Raw genomic sequence first — 22,089 nt, forward strand, 5'->3', positions numbered from 1 at the left:
GTATACATTTCTCCTCTTGGGCTACCAATCAGTTTTTGTCTTCCCTCTTTTTCATAATCCTCATAAAAATGACAAGAGGTTCAAGTTACAAAGCTAAAGTATTCGTAAAAACTTTCAGAAATCCCAGATATAATTGTAGCTGGTAACTTTGTATATCTATCATATATATATAGATATTTTGTCTGTAGCCAAAGTATGTATATATATATACACACATATATATATATGCCTATGAATGTGTATGTATATATTTATATCTTTTGCTATGATCTGTATTTTGCCCTTTGTATATTGGCCATACTATATTTCCATTTCATTTTGTTTTTTAGTGTCTTAAACTTGAAATTAAATTTACATGACATAAAATTCACCATTATAACCAATCTAAAGCATACACAATTCATTGATTTGTAGTATATTCAAAATGTTGCACAACTGTCACTATTTTTTGGGTGGTGACCACATAATGCAGTGATGGCGAACCTATGACACGCGTGTTAGAGGTGACATGTGAACTCATTTTTTTGGTTGATTTTTCTTTGTTAAATGGCATTTAAATATATAAAATAAATATCAAAAATATAAGTATTTGTTTTACTATGGTTGCAAATATCAAAAAATTTCTCTATGTGACACGGCACCAGAGTTAAGTTAGGGTTTTTCAAAATGCTGACACGCCAAGCTCAAAAGATTCGTCATCACTGACATAATGCAATATACAGATGATATATCATAGAATTTTACACTTGAAATCTATTTACTTTTATTAACCAACTAGGGGCCCTGCGCACGAATCCATGCGCGAGTAGCTTGCCACCGCTTGCCTCAGCTCGCACCCTGCCCTCTGCTGCTCATAGCTCTCTGCTGCTCATAGCTCGCGCCCCACCCCGTCCCACCCACCACGAGACCCATCAATGCACCTCCGGGTGGTCGTTACAGCGTGATGGCATGATGACCACAGGCTTTTTATAAAATAGATGTTACCCCAATAAATTTAATTTTAAAATAATAAAATTAAATTATAAAGAAATTAAACATATAAACATTTAATATTATATATTTTATGAAATAGTGTAAACAATAAAATATATATTTTACAACAAAGGTTTTATTTCAGTTGCAAATGAGAATCTTTTCTACAGATAAGCACTCCTTGGGCCACTTGGAAATAATGTGAGTTTTGTCTTTCAGATATACTCTGTGTGTGTTAAGGATTTACAATTCATATGAAAAATATTCACCCTAGGTATACTGCATATTTACTATCTCATTATTTTTCTTATTTCTGAAGTTGCTAATGAAAACTCATAACCAACCAGGAAAACTAACTGATTTTTTTTCTACATGTTAGATTTTGTCTGTAGCCAAAGAAGTAGATCAGCAAGAGGCTACAGGGAACAGATGTGCTAGGTCTAGGCAGGTATTTTCTGGATCTAACCTTTCCCATCTATAATATGAAAGAGGTATTGAAGTTTGCAGGTAATTTGGAATCTACTGGATTGTCATTTGATCTAGATGCTTCTGGTGGCTTATGGTCCAAGCTGTTTGCAGTAGCTTTTCCATATGAAGGGCCTGTCCTGCCTCAGGCTTTAGATTATCCTAAAAGCTCTCAAACAAACAGCAGCTGGCATCAGCATGCCCCATACCTATCAATAAGAGGCCCAAGACCCAGCACTAGCACCAGCCTGTCTTACTTCAGGACCTTGCCTAGGCACTTTCAAGCCCAATACAAGCAGCAGCCATCTGCAGATCTCTGCCGGGTAGCCCCAGGCAGTGGCTGACTTTGCACCTCCCAGGAGGCCCCAAAGCCAGTACACCTGTTGGACAGCTCCAGACCATACCGGATTACAACTCTATACATCCACAAGTGACACACTAAAGGAGCCGATTCAGTAAACACCGAAGTCGCATTGAAGCAAGTCCTGCTCCATAGGGGCGTCTCCTACACAGCAGCTCTTCCACTGTAGTCACAGCTTGTCTTCACAGCCAGTTGGTCTGGAGGTCAATTCCTCCCAGTGACGCCAACAGCAATCAAAGCTCAACTACAAGACTGTGCTCACAGCCCACGCAGGGGTGCACCTAGAGAGTCCAGCTCAGGTGACTGGGGAGGCTGAGCCAGTGGGCCCTACAAGACACCTACTATACAAGGCCACTCTACCAATTCCAGGAGACATAGCAGCCTACCTAATACATAGAAACAAACACAGGGAAGCAGCCAAAATGTGGAGAAAAAGTAACATGTCACAAATGAAAGAAATGGAAGCAAGCAAGCTACTGGATACAGAGTTCAAAACAATGGTTATAAGGAGCCTAATGAGAGATTCAAGGGACTTAGTCAGACTTTTAAGGATCTTAGTGAAAATTTCAAAGACATGAAAAAGGACCTGTCAGAAATTAAGCATACATTAACTGAAATAAAAAATAATTTAGAGGGATTCAACAGTAGAGTAGAGGGTTCCAAGAATTAAATCAACAATTTGGAATATGAGGAAGCAAAAAATACCCAATCTGAAGAGCAAAAAGGAAAAAGAATCCAAAGATATAAAGATAGTATAAGGAGCCTCTGGAACAACTTCAAGTGTACCTCATGGGGGTGCCAGAAGGACAAAAGAGAGTGCAAGATATTGTAAACCTTTTTGAAGAAATAATGACAGAAAACTTCCCCTATGTGGTGAGAGAAATAGACTTACAAGTCCAGGAAGCACAGAGAGTCCCAAACAACAGGAATCAAAAGAGGACCACATCAAGACACTTCATAATTAAAATGCCAAGGGTTAAAAGTAGCAAGAGAAAAGCAGTTACTTACTTACAAGGGAGCTCTCAGAAGATTGTCAGCTGATTTCTCAACAGAAACTTTGCAGGTCAGAAGGGAGTAGCAAGAAATATTCAAAGTGATGAATAGCAAGGACCTACAACCAAGGTTACCCAGCAAACTAACATTTAGAATTGAAGGTCAGATAAAGAGCTTCACAGACAAGAAAAACCTAGAGGAGTTCATTACCACCAAACCAGTATTACATGAAATGTTGAAGGGTATTCTTTAAGAAGAGGAAGAATTTAAAAAAAAGATTAAAAAAATGAATAATAAAGTGGCAATAAATACATATCTATCAACAATTGAATCTAAGAATCAAAATAAACAGAAGGAATCGAATGAACAAAATAAACTGATGAATAAAATAGAACCAGAGGCATGGAAACATGGAACAGACTGACGAATCTCAGAAGGAAGAGGGAAGGAGAGTGGGAAGAGGTTATCCAAAGATCTTATATCATACTAGAGGCCCAGCGCACGAAATCATGCGGGTAGGGTCCCTAGACCTAGCTTCCTGCCATCAGGGCTGTCTTCTGCCGTTCGCCAGTCCAGGCTGAATGCCACCTCCGCTGCTGGGCTGTCAGGCTGTTGGGATCACCAGTTCATCCCCGGCTGCTCAGGGGCTCAGGCCTGCAGGAAAGTGTGCGCCCGTGACTTCAACTCCATGCACATGTGCTGGGCTGGCCGCTGGTGGAACACACTGCCTGCTTGGGGCCGCTTACGCGGGCGCCACATTCCATCAGCGGCCAGCCGGGCGCACACGCATGGAGTTGAAGTCACCAGTTCCTGCTTTCCTGCAGGCGGAGCCCCTGAGCAGTTGGGGATGAGCTGGTAAGCCCCACGGCCTGACAGCCAGCCCGGTCCTCCTGCCAGCCACCCTGATTCCCCCGTTCACCATCGCTGATCCATTGGAGCCTGTTGGCCATGGGCAGGGTCCAACAAGTCAGCTGTTCAGCCTGCTCGCCAGTCCCCAGTCCAGCCCTGCTACCACTCGTGGGCCAGGGAGGGGAGGGGGGATTGGGACCAAGAAGTGGTCAATGCCACCTCATGGCAACTGGTCGAGTGAGTGGTCATTCTGATCGTGACACTTACGGCCTCTGGCCTTTTATTATATAGACTAGAGGCCCGGTGCACAAAAATTTGTGCACTCAGAGGGGAGGGGGGTCCCTCAGCCCGGCCTGTGCCCTCTCCCAGTCTGGGACCCCTCGGGAGATAACGACCTGCTGGCTTAGGCCTGCTCCTGGGTGGCAGAGGGCAGGCCCAATCCCTAGGTGCAGCCCCTGGTCGGGCTCAGAGCAGGGCTGATTGGGGAGTTAGGGCGCCGCCCCCTGTCATGCACAGAGCAGGGCGGATCGGGAGGTTGCGATGCCACCCTCAGTCACGCTCAGGATAGGGCCGATTGGGGGGTTGGGGCACCGCCCCCTGTCACACTCAAGGCAAGGTCGATGGGGAGGTTGCGGCGCCACCCCCTGTCACTCACAGAGCAGGGCCCATCAGGGGGGTTGGGGCACCGCCCCCTGTCATGCACAGAGCAGAGCTGATCAGGGGGTTGAGGAGCTCCCCCATGTCACTCACAGAGTAGGGCCGATAGGGGAGTTTGGGGACCGCCCCCTGTCACACTCAGGGCATAGCCGATAGGGAGGTTATGGCTCTACCCCGTCACACACAGAGCAGGGCCCGTGGTGGGGGGTTGGGGCGCCGCACCCTGACACACACAGAGCAGGGCTGATCAGGGGGTTGGGGTGCCGCACCCTGTCACACACAGAGCCGCAGGGCGATCAGGGGTTGGGGAGCTCCCCCCTATCAGGCACAGAGCAGGGTGATCAGGGGGTTGGGGCACCTTCCCCTGTCACGAACAGAGCAGGGCGGATAGGGAGGTTGTGGCCCCGCCCCCTGTCACACACAGAGCCGCAGGCCGATCAGGGTGTTTGGGCGCTGCCCCCTGTCACGCTGCTCCAGGGGCCAGGAGCCTCGCGGCTCCACTGATCCCAGTGCTGGGAGGCCTCGCGGCTCCGCTTGACACAGGGGCAGTGAGGCCTAACTGCTCTGCTGATCCTGGTGCTGGGAGGCCTCGCTGTTCCTCTGATCCTGGTGCCAGGAGGCCTCACGGCTCCACTGATCCCGGGGCGTGAGGCCTCGCGGCTCTGCTGATCCTGGGTTCGGGAGGCCTCACGGCTCCGCTGATCCCGGGTGCTGGAGGATATTACCCTTTTACTATATAGGATAGAGGCCTGGGGCACGGGTGGGGGCCGGCTGGTTTGCCCTGAAGGGGGTCCTGGATCAGGGTGGGGGTCCCCACTGGGGGGCCTGGCCAGCCTGGGTGAGGGGATGATGGCTGTTTGCAGCTGGTCACACACCCTTCAGGTGGGGGGTCCCCACTGGGTGCCTGGCCAGTCTGGGTGAGGGGCTGAGGGCTGTTTTCAGGCTGGTGGGTGACTGAAGCTCCCAACCGCTCCTTTTTTTTTTTTTTTTTATTCTGGGCCAGCTTTAGCTCTGAGGCTTGGCTCCAGCTCTGAGGCCTCGGCTGCTGAAAGCAGGTATCTGGTTTGTTTGGGTTCCATAATCGAAACACTGTTTCAACTCCAGCTCTGAGATCCCGGCTAGCTGAAAGCAGGTTTCTGGGGTTTTGTTTAGCTTCTATATTTGTAACAATGTTTCAAACTGCAAGCTCAGAGGCTGGCAGCGGCAGGCGGGGAACGTTGGATTCCTCCGTCACTGAAGCAAGCAAGCCTCATGTTCGCTTCAAGCTGCCTGGCTGCCGGCTGCCATCTTGGTTGGCAGTTAATTTGCATATTGCCCTGATTAGCCAATGGGAAGGGTAGCGGAGTGACACCAATTTGCATGTTTCTCTTTTATTAGTGTAGATATGCATTACCTATGGGCACAGGCAGTAGGGTAGTGAAGGCCTGGGGCTGGGTGGAAACCAGGTGGAGGGGGCAATGGGAGGAAAAAAGGGGGACATCTGTAATATTCTCAATAATAAAGATTTTAAAAAGCAAAAACAAGTGTTGGTGAGGATGTGGAGAAAAGGGAACTCTCATGTACTATTGGTGGGAATGTAGATTGGTACATCCACTGTGAAAAGCAGTATGGAATTTCCTCAAAAAATTAAAAATGGAGCTGCCTTATGACCCAGTGATTCCACTTCTGGGAATTTATATGAAGAAACCCGAAACACCAATTTGGAGGAATATATGCACCCCTATGTTCATTGCAGCGTTATTTACAATAGCCAAGATTTGGAAGCAGTCCAAGTGTCCATCAGTAGAGAGTGATTAAAAAGATGTGGTACATTTACACACTGGAATACTACTCGGCTGTAAAAAAAGAAGGAAATATTACCTTTTGCAACAGCATGAATGGCCTGCAGAGCATTATACTAAGTGAAATAAGCCAATCAGAGAAAGACAAGTACCGTATAATTTCACTCGTGTAATCTAATGGATAAAGTGAACTAACAAGCAAAATAGAGGAAGACTTATAGAGAGCAGGCTGATAGCCGTCACGGGGGGATTGAGCAAAAAGAAAAAAAATCATGGGCATGGACAACAGTGTGGTGATTTCTGAGGGACGGGGAGAGAAGGAGGAGGTTATAGGGGGGTAAATGGTGATGGATGTAGACTTGACTTGGTGAAGTGAACACAATACAGTGTATAGATGATGTGTTGTAGAATGTGCACCTGAAACTTGTATAATTTTTGTTAACCATTGTCACCTAAATAAATTCAATAAAAAGGAAAAATAATCCTAATCTATAAATTGAGTTTAATAATAGATTCAGTAATTATTTCCCACTTTATATTAGCGGTTGATTAAATCATGACATAAATCTCATTATGATATATCTCATTTGATACATTTTTTGAAGTTTATTTTTTTCAGTAACATTTTCCTGAAATCATTTTTACTTTTATTACTTTTTGATTATGTAAATGACTACAAATAAGATACATAACTTTATTTTCAAGGCAGTGATAGTAAAGTAAATGTGGTTTAAACATTAACAATTGGTGTTTATTTTTTTCCATAGCCTAATTTTTTTGACATTTGTTTTTATTTTATTTTTTTAAAAATTTTGTTTTATTGCTTAAAGTATTACAAAGAGTATTACATATGTCTCCTTTTCCCCCCCTTGACCTTCCCCCAGCCTCCCCTACCCCCCAGTGTCTTGTGTTCATTGGTTATGCTTATATGCATGCATACAAGTCCTTCGGATGATCTCTTACCCCTCTTCCCCCCAACCCTCCCTGGCCTTCATGCTGTAGTTTGACAGTCTGTTTGATGCTGCTCTGCCTCTGTACCTATTTTTGTTCATCAGTTTATAATGGTCTTTATTATCCATAAATGAGTGAGATCATGTGGTATTTTTATTTCATTGACTGTCTTATTTCACTTAGCATAATGCTCTCTCCAGTTCCATCCATGCTGTTGCAAATGGTAAGAGTTCCTTCTTTCTTACAGCAGCATAGTATTCCGTTGTGTAGATGTACCACAGTTTTCTAATCCATTCATCTGCTGATGGGCACTTAGGCTGTTTCCAGATCTTAGCTATGGTGAATTGTGCTGCTATGAACATAGGGGTGCATATATCCTTTCTGATTGGTGTTTCTCCATAGCCTAATTTTTGATTTATTAATTTTTTTAATTAAATTTACTGGGGTGACATTAGTTAATATGATCATTTAGTTTTCAGGTGTGGGTTTCTATGTTACAAGATCTGTATATTGCACTGTGTGCCCACCACCCAAAGTCAAATCATCTTCCGTCACCATATATTAGGCCCTCTTTACCCTCCCACCCCTGCCCCCTTCCCCTGGCAATCACCATACTGCAGTTTGTGTTCACTAATTTCAGTTTTATATCCCACATATTAGTGAAATCATATGGTTAATAGTGAAATCACATGGTTAATCATATAACAGAATGAAAAGCATTCTGTTCTGATTTACATTTTAGTGCTGAGAAATTTTCATTTTTGTTTGTTGTAGTTGTAGCAAGAACAGTATGTCCTCCTATGGGGCTTCAATGAGGGTACCAATTTATAGATCCTTTTGGATATGTTTGAAAATTCAGTATTTCTTTATGATGTTACAAATGAAGGTAGGAGGAAGGTAGAGACATGGATGTAGCAAACAATACAACTGTATATATCTTTTTCCGTTCATTTTCATACAACATTACTCACTGTGTTTGGTTTTTGTTTGGTTTCGTAAAGGGTCTGAGTATTTAGAAAGGTCCACACCATGTCCTATTGGAGATTGCATTGTTAGGTTATGAGAGAAGAAAATATTATTTGGCTTTGGAGTTTTCCTGTATAATTATAAGAGGAATTTCCAAATAACATAGTCAGAATTTATAGTAACTTTTCCAGATGGTGATTGTTAAACAATAATTGAAAGCTGCTGTAGGAAATAAAACAGTATTTTGCATTAAGTAATCATTCAGTCGACGTTGGTTAAACTGAAGAACATTTTACCAGATAGCTAAGTGCTCTTCTCATAATTCAGAACCATACAGATTTTAACTCTTCTTAGGCCAAAAATAAGAGAACTGCTCTTCAAAATGAATTTGATTATAACTTTTAGAAAAGTTAACAGTAAAAATTGTTTAGTTTTAAAGTTAAACACTTTGAGACATAAGCAGTTCAAGAAGTAATTTTCCTAACCCAACATAAATTCTGAGGTGCAAATCTAGCCAATTCAGCCAAGCTGTTGCTCATTTTGCATTCTGTCATCACCCGTTTATTGCACTTGGGGAGGTAAAAAGAACAATTGCTTCTCACTTATTTCTATGACTTACATAAATCCTAAACTCTCCAATAAAATAGGCTACAAGGGACCAGCTTCGTTTATGTGCTGAGTGTGTAGCTCATATTCATCCTGAGTTTAGTGTTTACTGTGTCAGAATTATGTGTAGCCATCTAATTTGGGCTATTCAGTTTGCAATTATAAACTTGATGGCAGGTTTCTTAAATATCTGTGTGTTGTTGTTGTTGTTTATTTTTTTTAAAGAGATTTCCCAAAGTTGCAGATGGCTGGCTCATCTCCAAATACCTCTTCAAGGTACTCTATGCTGGTGATGTCTCCCGCCACTGAGCTGCGCGGGAGCATGGAATTGACTTACTGGGGAGGGCTGTATCAGTTAAGTGATCTTTTTTAGTACATTGCATGGGTTTTGCAAAGCTTTCTGTTTTTGTTTTTGTTAATTTAGAGGGCACAAGTATGCTTATGCTAATTTCTTAAGTAATAGCTTGTTGTAAACTCACACAATATAGTAATTCATTTACTCTCCTTCGTCTCCATGTGACTCCCCTCTGTATTTCTCTTAAACTCCATGGTTTTAAGTACTATTTTATTAACCAAGTATGTATATCTGTGTTATTTATATTTTATTAGAATGCTTAATGATATATGATTTATTGGTTGTTTCCTCAATTTTGTAAGTGCTGTGTAATAATATTTGTATTACATGCGAACCAGGGCCTCAGGGAAGCTGTGTGAATTTTCAGAAATCACTCAGTAAAGCATACACGGGCACTATCCACAATAACTGCTTTGCCATTCTTTAACCATTAGTGGGACTGTATTCCTTAGTTTCTGTTCTCCCAGGTAGAATGCATACTTCTTATTCGTTTAGTCAAAATACTTCTATTGAGTTCCTGCTGTGTGCAAAACACACTGCTGGGCCTCTGCACTTATGACCTAGCCTTTTACTATATGTTTTAATTAGAAAATAAATCTTCTAGTGTTTCAAAGATAATACTAAGATAAAGAATAGAATGTAGAAGAGAAATATCTTCTCATTTCCTCAATCCTAATTCCCACAAATAATACTTTTAAAAAATTTCTTTTATGTTCCCTATGTATATGTAGCCTTAATCACTATTGAAATAAATTATGCTTGATTTCTTTAGGTCTGCACTTTTTGTGTGTGTTAATCCTCACCTGAGGATATTTTTCCATTGATTTTTAGAGAGAGTGGAAGGGAAGGGCAGAGACAGAGAGAGAGACACATTGATGTGAGAGAGACACAGTGATTGGTTGCCTCCCAAACGAGTCATGACGCGTGTCGAGGCTGCAGCCGAGGTATGTTCCCTTGACTGGAATTGAACCTGAGATCCTTCAGGCCGACGCTCTGTCCACTGAGCCAAAGTGGCTAGGGCTAGGTCTACACGTTTCTACATAGCTCTCTGTATGGACCTCAGCCGTTGGTACTTTAATTAAATCTGCCAGTATTCTAAACCTTATATTAAAAAAGCTGGTGGAAGAAAAAAACACACAAAACTCTTGTATTCTACTTGGAAAGATGGTCAAATTACTGGGATAAGTAAACCTATTAAGTCAAATTCAGTTTTCAGATTTTCAGGTGAACTTGTTATCTTAATTTTTGGTTTTGGAAGATTAATATTTGACTCACTTTTATTGTATAGGTACATACTTTAGACATTTGTTTTAGGCATCTGTGATAAATTTCTTAGCAATGAACAAGACATTAATTGTTGCAATAAGGGATGATAATTACATTTTATAGATTAGTAACTGACTCATATTTGCTAAATGATTTCCTGAAGCATCCCGTAAGTAACATACAGAACTAGTAATATAAATATAATTACCTAGTCAAGACTCAGACTTCTTCTTAAGATTCAGTATAAAGTTTAAAGTTATTTTTAAAGTTTTTAACTTTATCTTTTTTAGAACATTAACATATTTTATGTAGAATATTATTCAAGATCATAATTTTATCTTCAAAGCTGGATGAATGGTCTAATAAATATGAATCTCAACTAATAATGCTACTTTATTTATTTATTTTGTTAATCCTCACCAGAGGATATATTATGAAGTGATACCAATTAATCTTGTCATTGAGAGAGAGAGAAACAGCAATGTGAAAGATACACATTGATTTGTTGCCTCCCACACACGCCCAACTGGGGCCAGGGATCAAACCTGCAACCAAGGTATGTGCCCTTGACTGGGAATCCAACCCGAGACTCAGTGCACAGGCCAGGATGATGCTCTATCCACTGAGCACACTGGCCAGGGTTCCACTACCTTTTGTAAAAGGAAAAGATTCTAACCTCTTACAGAAATGGGAATTTTCTCTGTTTAGTAAAAAGGTAGTGGAAAATATCAAACTGATTTTATAAGATAGCAATATGAAACTTAGGGCTGTTGTTACAAAATTTAAAGTGAAAAGTTTAATATCTAAATATTAATATATTGCCAAAAATAAATCCACAAGTAATCAATTTCCTTTAAGCATCTGAAAACATTTGCAGTGATATCAAAGTGATTTATTAAGATTCTATGTGACTGTTTTTATTACTTGTCTATATGAATAGTAGCTACAAGGCAATAGTCTGATATTATCATCTAGGTGATGTATTATAATGCTGACAGAACTTCACCTTGTGAGAACAGTTTTCCATTCGTAGTTAAGCATTAATAAAGACTGGAGAAAGGGAGTCACTTAACATATTCATTTATTTTTATATTATCGAAAGATTATATGCCATTAAGCACTACTTCATTAAAGAAACACTTATAAGCCAAACACAAACATATTGCATGAAGTGAATAAGCATTTGACTTAACTAATGGAGAAGAGTAATTTTAGAATAATAATGGATTCTAAAAATTACATACTATTTTTAGGTGCAGAAATGAGGCAGTTTAGTGGGAAAGATATTACATAGCTTGTTAGTAGCAGTTCACCTTTTAGTCTAGCAAACTTTTCACCACTTATTTCTGTGCATGAAACAAATTAGAGTTGGATTAATGGAATGGAAGTAAATGTCAAAAGCTTGTTTAACTTTGTCATTGGTAAAAAGTCAACTTCTAAGAATATATATAATTGAAAGCATATTATACATCTATACTCATCAGAGCTTTAAAAAGAGAATTTTTAATGGCAGCATATTTCTTCTCTGGAATAAATTTATTTGAGATACAGGTTAGTGTCTTGTAAAGTGATTTGCTTTTCTGGTTATTTTTAAAGGAAATGGAATATCTTGGAAATGATTATTTATTACTTCTGTGGTTTTTAAAGGCACAATCAGATTGTAGTGCTTTGTTTTGTTTTAATATTCCTGTTGAATACTGGTTACAGACTAAGTACAGTCTTTTGCTAGCAGTTAATCTGTTTAAGTAAGAGTGATGTTCAAGTAATAATATTTCAAATAACCAAATAAATACTTCTATTATTTTTAAATTTTTTAATTGATTTTTTTTAAGAGAGAGAAATGTTGATGTGAGACTGAAACATCAACTGTCTCCTGCACTCCCTCTACTGGGGATCAAGCCTATAACCTGGACATGACCAAGAATCAAACCAGCAACCTTTCAGTGCACAGGAAGACGCCCGACGAACTGAGCTACACTGGCCAGGGCAAACAATTCTAAATTATTTTAAACCAAATTCAACCCTTTTCATGGATGCAGAAATTATTTAATTACTTAAATAAAATTCTAGCACATACAGACAATTTACATGAGAGTTTGTTTAGTGATTCTAACAAGGGAATCCACCTTCTCCTAATCAAAGCTGATCTTTTGAATGTGGACAACAATTCAGTGTCTTGATGTAAGGACTTCACATTGGAAATGATGCACATGGAAGAGGGGAGAAGGCAGAATCAAGCCAAATCCTCCTCACATCTAGTTGGTTGAGTAGACAGAGTATTATGAAGATACTAGTTTTTTAAAACCCTGCAAGTTATGCTAATATGTAATTCTATTAATTGTTTAGTTTCTTAATTTGCAATCTTGGAAATCTTGTCATGTCTTGGGTAAAGTTCTGTAGATCGCATATCCTACCCACAGCAAGAGTCCTAAGGATTTAGTGCCCATTCTTTCTCTGTTTAACCTAATTCCAGATTTTTAAATTTTTCTTTATTTTCTTTTCTCTCCTCTAAAAATAGGACTTTGTTATATTCTTTTGGTTTTGACACCTCTACTATTCCTATTTTTCCTTGGCCATGTCAGACACATGAGGTTTAAAATAAAGTCATTAGAGAAACCTTGAGATTCTCCCTTTTTTAGGATCCCTGCCATTGTTTACTATTCTGTTTCTTGAGGGAGGACTGGCAGCTACACCTCCCTTTCTAAAATTATGGGGTGATCCCACTCAATTAAGGTAAAGACAATTACTTGAGATTAGACATTTTAGGGAGGCAAAATCAGAAAGGTTGATATGAGAAAAGGTTGGACTAGGGAAAAAATTTTAAAGATTTTTTTAGATTCTAAGCAATGGGAAAAACTTTTAATTTTACATCTCATTCCCACTTTGTGGTGGAAGAGGAGCTTTGGTCCCTTAACTATTTGATAGTAGTAATCATAGTAGCAGTAATTGTTAACATCTGTACTGTACTGTATACTGATTGCTGTACCCACATTATCTCATCTAATCTCCAAGTGTTACCACATCGGTACTACAGCTATTGTTAATTTATAGAAGAAAGACTTATACAGTGAAGTCATTTGCTCAAGATCGCATAGCTAGAAAGTGATTTGACTCAAAACCCATATTCCTAACCACAAGGCACCCTGCTTCCTCTCCAAATGGCTAACAAGTTGCTGACATGAAAATTGCCTTAAAGACCAACTATATTGAGATACTGTTCTAGGAACTTTTTTAACTAAAGAAAAGAAGAAGCAAAGGACAGTAATGGGGAGAGATTGAGAGGAAGAACAGATATTGTAAATACAGTATTCTTAAAGATTTCTGTTTGTTGGTAGTAATATTTGATTTTTAAAGAGACATTTGAGTTATATATTTGAGTATTTGTAGATGCTTTTGTGTCTTATTTATATATATAAATATATTTTAGAATATTTAGTATTTGTAATCTAGCATGGAGACCTCTTGATACCAGTTTGTCATTGAACTGTTACTTTAAAAAGATACTAATTCAGATTTTTAAAATTCAAATTTTTATATAGCATTGCAATTAAGATGATCTGTTTTGTGCTGATTTACCAGTTGCATTGTTTAATAAATGTTTATTGAATGCTTACTATGATCCAAGCACTGTGTCAAGTGCTAGAGATCTGTTTAAAGAAAAGTAAGACACAATCCCTGCCTGAGCAGTTTTACCACCTAATATGTGAGACAATCAAGTGAACAGGTAGTTATAAGGATAAGTAAGCAAAGGGTGCCATGCCAGCACATAGGGAGGGGCTGAATCACCATAGAGATCACACAGGGCTTATAACAGCGGTTCTCAACCTGTGGGTCGCGACCCCTTTGGGGGTCGAACGATCCTTTCACAGGGGTCGCCTAAGACCATCGGAAAACACATATATAATTACATGTTGTTTTTGTGATTAATCACTATGCTTTAATTATGTTCAATTTGTAACAATGAAAATACATCCTGCATATCAGATATTTACATTATGATTCATAACAGTAGCAAAATTACAGTTATGAAGTAGCAACGAAAATAATTTTATGGTTGGGGGTCACCACAACATGAGGAACTGTATTAAAGGGTCGCGGCATTAGGAAGGTTGAGAACCACTGGCTTATAAGAACAGGAGGCCTTTAAAATGTCCTGAAAGATGATAGGAGTTACCTATTGCAATATATAGGCTTTCTATTCATTGAAGAACCATAAGTATATTATTAGAAATATCAGCGGGGTGGGGGGGGGACTTTTAAAAATACCAATGCCTAGACCTGCCCCTAAAGATTCTGATTATTTAGTTTTGGGGGAGCCCAGGCATGAGTATGTTTAAAAAGAATCCCAGGTGTTTTTAAGGGCTGCCATGGTTGGAAATCACATATCATTTCAGACATGGCTCCGAAAATGGCGCTTGCTGACAACACTTGGATGTTGCTTAGAGAGAAGCTATTACTGGGGAAGGGAAGGTTTGGGATAAAAAAAATTAATTGAAACAGAGAAGTACAGATTTAAAAATATAAAAGCTAATATTTCTACATTAAGATTAAACAACTTACCCAGGTAAGATTAATTGAATAAAGTATTAAGCTGTCTCTCATATTAAAATACTAAGAGTGCAAAATGGTTCCCATGGATCTGCTATTCAAAGTCCTGCATAAAAATAGCAATATTATGATACACAGAAAAGAATATTTGTTCATCAACAGACACATAATTGCTTAAATCTGAATGGTAAATTCCTGAAGGACTTTTCCCGGGTTGGTGACTAGAAGAGAGCAGATGAATGATAGTTACAGGGAACTTTGTGGCTTTATAGATGAGAATGGGTGAGTACAAGATTATGAATGATTAGTCAATATAGGATCCTAATTGATTATATTTACTTATAGTTCTGACCACACACATTTATTTCATTTCTTTGAAGTATCTACATACGAGAAGAAAAAAGGTTATATTTTTTACTTTTTTGTTTTTCTGAGCAGAGAAAGCTTTAGAATACAACTAGTGACATTTAAATTAATGCTTAACTAGAACCACTAGGAAAATTATCCATGTGATATATAAAAGCCTATATTAGAATAATAGGACATTAAGCTGCAGTATGTTTTTTAGTGTATAGACTCTTTTTACTTCATTTAGTTTGAATTCACTGTTGAAAAACTGTGATTGAGGTTCATTAAATAAATTTCCCAAGGTGACACAACTAGGTAAAGGTAGACCAGGACTAGATTTCAGGCTGATTAACATTGATATCAGTGTCCTTTCCATTATAGCACACCACACTGCCTTTTAATTTTCAGCGTTTTATTGTTCTTGCATGTTGAATTTTCTAGTCTAGTTTTCTTTTATTTTGTATTGCAATTTGTCTCCTGAAGGTCAAGTAACCTGGTTTGGTTATGAAAGTCCTCGTAGCTTCTGGGACTATATCAGAGTGGCTTGCCGGAAAGTTTCACAGAATTGTATCTGCAGCATTGAAAATATGGAAAATGTCAGTTCCTCTAGAGCTAAGGTAAGACAGAAATGACCTGCAATGTATATAATCCGAAGCAGTCTTGACCCAATTAGAAAAGTTCAAGCTCTTTGCTATAAAACATTTATTTTCTTTGTTGGAATTAAGCACTTGATCAAATTTAATATCTTTCAGAGGCTTGTTTCCTTTTTTATTATATTTCGTTATTTTAGAATGCTCTTGAATCTTTACTGTTGCTTTATGAATAGCAAGAAGGTATGAAGCCAGTCACTACTGAGAACAATGAAATGTGTCCTATTTTGTGAATTTTCTATATTTATTGAATTACCTAACCCAGTGACTCTCAGTGTCCAGCAGAACCCTGGGGGTCCAAAATGTCAAAACTATTTTTCATGTAATAGCAAAATGTTATTTGCCTTTTGCACTGTGTTGATATTCTCATCGCTGGTGCAGAAGCAATGGTGGGTAAAATTGCTGGTGCCTGAGCACAAATTAAGACAATGGTATCAAACTATTATTAGTTATCATTGAGTTCTCCCCCACCATCAGCTCAGTCTTAAAAAAAACAAACACACACACACACACACACACACACACACACACACACACACACAAATAAAACACCCCACAGTTACTTAAAAATGTCCAGGACAATACAGTAAACATTATTAATTTTATTAAATCTCAACCTTTGAGTACATTGTAACAGATTGAATGCGAAGCAGATATGTAGTTCTCTTTTATTACACCATGCATTAAGGAAAAATGTGAAAACAGCCACTTTTCTCACTAATATTTTTGTTTAGGAAAAGATAATTTTTCACAAAAATTTTATTTAAAATTAACATAGAATGGGTTTATTTTTTAATTAAAAATTTAAAAGTTTATAGTTTGTGCTTGTCATATAGTAAATATTAATCGGTACAACCGATATAAAGACTCTTTGGAGTCCTCAATAATGTTTAAGATTGTAAAATGTCAGAGCTGCTGATATAAACTATATCAGCTTCAGTTTAGGAGTTGATTTTTTAAAATTGGATTGGCCATAGTAGCTTTCCTTTCTGAATATATATTTTTAAACCTTACCCTAGGATATTTTTCCATTGATTTTTTAAAGAGAGATTAGAAGAGAAAGGGAAAAACAGAGAGAAATATTGATGTGAGAGAAACACATTGATTGGTTGCCTCCTGCACATGCCCCGACCAGGGCCTGGTAGGAGCCTGCAACTGAGATCCGTGTCCTTGACCGGAATCGCACCCGGAACCTTTTAGTCCACAGGCTGACATTCTGTCCACTGAGCCAAACCGGCTAGGGCTCCTTTCTATTTTTGACACTTAATAATTACAGAATGAAACTAAGTAGAAAATAAAGGTTGAATATAGATATGTAAGGTTTTAAGATCAAGATATAATTCAGGTCATTATTTCATAATTATAAACTTACAAATTACATGTCTGTATAATAAAAAAAAACACATAACAATCATCTTTCAAATGTGTAGTTTCCAAATTTATTTTTCCTGTATCCATTTTTATTTAGGAATTCTTTTTTTTTTTTTTGGAAAAGTTTTGGTTCACAAAATTGACTGATACATATTGGAATTAAAACATGTTTGTAAAATATGAACTGAATATTTTTAAAAACAAGATTTATAATATTTAAATTCAGTGACATAATTAGAAACATAGTTAAACAGCTTAAAATTTCATAATATGGGAGTGTATTGTTGGGTAAAGTTAATGGCTATGGTTTTGTCACTTTTGAAGATGTTTCTAAAAGCACTGCTTCCTGCTGCACAGCCTCCTGCCAGTCTCCAGTCGGGGGTTGTCTGAGCAACAGTTAACTTTCTGCTTCAGTGTCTTCGAACTCTTTTATATTGAATCAGTTTCTCCTGCCTCAGATATTTTTTAGGTCAATAAATATCTTCTTTTTAAAGTCAGTTATAACTATATTTTTAAATTAAAACCTTTTTCTCATAGATGTTTTATCTTGTATTAACAAGTTTCTTTTTAGTCACAATTATTGTCTGCTTAGTCCTTTGGCCGTCATTTTTTTGAACTATTAAATTTATTCATTTATTTACTTTCTAATTATCTGTTTATAGGTTTTAAAATGTACAATTTGAATTCTCCTTTGCATTTTAATTGAGTTTGTATTAGTTTTCTTTATGGTTTAAGAGTAATACCTTGGTTTCTGTAGGTTAAGATTAAAAGACTAGCTGTAATTTGAATAGATCAAGTCTATGAAAATTGAAAGTAACCTAGGTGCTACATAAACTTTATTTTCTTATTTTCAAACTAAAAGTAGGAAAGATTAACATGACAAGTGTATTCTAAACTCTTTGAATACAGAAGAGAATATATTTATAGAATTAGCAGGCCTCAAAGTACAAAAGGTAATTGAAAAGTTAACAAACATTAGAAATGCCACATTTGGACATGGGTGGACCAAGGAAACCCAAACCCTAGCTCACCACCTCTCAGCGGAGAACGTTAATATTTATTCTGTAAAGAAACACACAAAACACCAAAAATGGTGTTGAGTATCAAAACACCACAGAACAATCATGTTCCAAATCCTGCATTTATGCCTTTGTTTTGACCAGACCTCAAACAGATTCCATTTAATGGGGAAACAGAAACATTCTTTAAATGTGGTTGAGTTGATTGAATCCGGATTGTCCGTGTCCTAGTACCACTGTACGATTTAGAGTCACATTGTAGTAACTTGCCACCCTGGGAGACCTGACACCTTGTCACTCTAAGCTAAAATCTATGAAATGCCGACCTTTCCCGTTCTTCGCTTAGTCTGTGACTTGTTGGACCTATTTTCTAGGGCCTACACATAGCCTAACAATGGAATAAATTATTTGAATTGAAGATCATGTCTATATTTTCCATATCAGGTATATTTGCATCTGTTTTTTTCTACAGTATGCAGGGATTCTGGAGCATACTATTTCTATACATGAATTTTTTAGGTTTCAGACTAGAATTAGTAGTGTTAGAAATATAACTGCATCTTAGCTTAGCCATAGTTCCTATCTGCTCAGAAGCTGGCTGGTCACTGCTCTGTCCCAGAGGCAGATTAGCCAAATGTTCTCCTGACAGAGGCAGAGGGGGCATTAATCAGATACACCAGAGTTATCAAATACCGTAACTTTACAGTAAGAGGCAATATTGCAAAGAGGCCGGTTTTATGATCATTTTTCTTTTACTGACTCACAAATCTATCTCCCTTTTAAACCACCACTTGACAGTTCTTTATTGTGATGGCCTCAAATCTGGAATACTGTCAGAAATACTTGGGGAGCTTTAAAAATAGAAGGTTTCCCAGTAGAAAACAGACGTACTCTGATTCTGCCCATTTGTTTGACACTCTATCCATTTTAACTTCGTATGACTCTTTCTAAAATACTGTATTCTTCTTATCATTCCTTTTCTCCACTTCTAACTGGTAGCTCCAATGCCTAGTAGCTATGAGCAAGTTATTTATCTCTTTAGTTTGATTCACTTATTTAATAAGTATATACTGAATACCTCCTGTGTGCCAGAAACCGTTGTAAATGTTGAGGATAGAGTGGCAGTGGTGAAAAAGATGGCAAAGAGCAAACGTTACACACACATTCCATTTTAGTAATACAGTAAACAAATAAATATATACATACTATCTCAGGGGAAGTTAGAAAGTGATAGAAGTGGTGGAAGAGATCAGGAAGGATTCTGTGAAGCAGTAGTTGAGTCAGGATGTAAATTATGGAAAGAAATGTGCTGTGTAAATAGTAAGCTGAGAAAGGTATAGAATAGAAGATATGGTCATGATTAAGAGTTTAGATATAATTCTCAATACACTGGGGAGCTACTTGAGTGTTTCTTTTTTTACTTTTTTAAAAAAAAGCAATAGAGTAATATAATCTGGTTACATTTTAAATGATCAAGTGGTTACAGCATGAAGAATGTATAGAAAGGAGGGTAGGGGCAGAGAGTAAAGTCAGAAGGGGTTGGAGTCTAAAAAGATGATCATGGAGGTAAGAAATGAATCAGTTTCTTCTTCCATTGAAAGCAGAATAGCTTGTATCAGAGGAACTCTTCTCCCAAGAGCCACAATAAAGGTTTGGAAAGTAATATAATTAAAATACAACACATAAAAATTTGTACTTAAAGGAAAATAGGTATGCTTAAATAGGCTTATGCATTATTAAGCAAAAGAATAAAGGCTGAAAATTAGTGATCAAAACTTTCATCTCAAGAAACTATTTTTAAAAAGTAATAAACTCAAGGTAGAAGGCAAGAAATAATGAAGAGCGAAAATTCAGTTAAATTGAAACAAATGTACACCAGAAGAAAATCAACAAAGCCTAAAGTTGGTGTTTTTTAAAAGATTAATACAATTGATAAGCTTCTAGCAAGACTATTAAAGAAGAAAATAGAGATTGTAAATGATCAGTATCAGGAATGAAGAAGAGCCCAACCCCAGAGACCCTCCCTACATTAAAAATCCTAAAGAAAAATATTATGAATAACTTCACACCTATCCATTTGAAAATGTAGGGGAAATGGGCAAATTCTTTGAAAAAATATCACTTACAAAACTAAGAGAAAGAAAATATCTGAATATTCTGATACCTATTAAAGAAATTAAATCTGTAGTTAAAAATCTTTCCCTAGCAGGCCCATTTTTAAATTGAGTGTTCTTTTTCTTATGGATTTGTAAGACTTACTTGTATTTTGTGAATGAGAGCCTTACTGTCTTTTACATGTAATTCAAATATCTTTGCTCTGTGATTTGTCCTTTTACTTTCTTAAATGATTACAGTTCATTCCCTGAAATAGGAAGAAAGGTAGAGTATATGGGTATTAATTCAGTTTGGTTGGTCGGTTTGGTGGTTGTGAGAGGAGTTTCCTGTTTTCTAGTGGTGTCTGTGTTTTTTTCCTCATGTAGTAAAGTATGGAATGTATTGTAACCCAACTCACAGTTCTTGAGAGGATTAAATATTTTAATGTGTAGCTAAAGCTCTTAAAGCAGAGCCAAATGGCAGTGGCTTAGTGGTTGAGCGTCAACCTATGAACCAGGAGGTCACAGTTTGATTCCCGGTCAGGGCACTGCCTGGGTTGCAAGCTTGATCCCCAGTGGGAAGCCTGCAGGAAGCAGCCAATTAATAATTCTCTCTCATCATGGATGTTTCTATCTTTCTCTCCCTTCCCCTTCCTCTTTGAAATTAATAAGAAATATGCATTTAAAAACACACACATAAAAAGAGCCAAACATACTAGTATATTGTTACATTCCTAAGTGTTTACTGCCCTACAAAAATAGGAGTCTCAAAGAAGTGACCAGAGCAGGAAGCTTTGTATACCTTTTAGACAAAGAAACATACATTTGTGAAGAATTTGCAAGGCAGAGGGATTTGGGCTAAGGGTGGTAAATGGTGAAGAAGTAACAAGGTTTGTTTATGCAGCCCTCTCTGACTGGTGATGAGGAGGCCTCCCTTCCCCTGGCACAGGGAAGTTACCTTTCACCTGGGAGATTTATCTCTTGCTTTGAGGGAAAAAGGATGGGGGCAAGGTAGATCAGAGTGACCTCAAACTTTTTCACCTTAAGATCCACATTTTGAGGTAGCATGTTCTGAACCCTATTATCTGTAAATTTGTAGAAAGCAAGTTGGAAAAATGATTTGGCCTTATCTACTAACGTTAAAGATATACATACTCTTTGATCCAGCATCTTTACTCCTTTCGTTTATATTATAGTAATCAGCCATCAGTTTTCCCAGGACCATGGGACTTCCTTCCTTGCTTTTTTTTTTTTTTTACAGATACAGTATTTTATTAGTTTCAGCTGTACAACTCAGTGATTTATATAACTTGTGAAGGGATCACCCTGATAATTCTAGCACCATACACCCATCTGGCACCATACATATTATTGTGTTATTGACTATATTTCTTATGCTATACATTACACCCATGACTATTTTGTAGTTACCAATTTATGCTTCTTAACTCTTTCACCTTTTACACACACACACATACACACACACACACACACACACACACACACGAAGTGTTGACTACTTTTAACTTTTTTCCCCAAAGAACTTTAGTGACAAACAAATTAATATTTGTGTCTCTGGGAAAAAACAACAACAACCTTCATGGTTCACCATTATCTAACTGGAAAAGTCTGAAATGTTAAACCTACTTTCTCATTCCATGGCCCCCAAACTTTTATAAATGGTCTGTTTATCTTCTGTACTAGTAAAAATTCTTTTGTTGAAAGAAAAGAAACTGTTAAACATCATCACAATTTAGCCCTAGCCGGTGTGGCTCAGTTGGTTGGGTGTCATCCCATGCACCAAAAGGTTGTTGGTTCAATTTCCTTTTGGAGTACAT

The 22,089-nt window shown here is 38.0% G+C and overlaps 1 protein-coding gene across 3 annotated transcripts in view; it reads left to right on the forward strand.

Annotated features, from left to right (window-relative positions):
* RUNDC3B (RUN domain containing 3B) overlaps positions 1–22,089 on the forward strand; it is a 98,839-nt gene that overhangs the window by 26,436 nt on the left and 50,314 nt on the right. For 2 of the 3 annotated variants that reach the window (XM_006099066.3, XM_006099067.3), the window contains exon 3: positions 15,602–15,735. In XM_006099066.3, the coding sequence (XP_006099128.1) occupies positions 15,602–15,735 (134 nt within the window). Of the gene's footprint in view, positions 1–8,826; positions 8,878–15,601; positions 15,736–22,089 lie in introns of all 3 variants that reach the window. The other variant, XM_006099064.3, reaches the window with a different exon arrangement.

The sequence above is a fragment of the Myotis lucifugus genome, unplaced genomic scaffold (assembly GCF_000147115.1).
Source record: "Myotis lucifugus unplaced genomic scaffold, Myoluc2.0 scaffold_257, whole genome shotgun sequence".
In the NCBI taxonomy this organism is placed as follows: Eukaryota; Metazoa; Chordata; class Mammalia; order Chiroptera; family Vespertilionidae; genus Myotis; species Myotis lucifugus.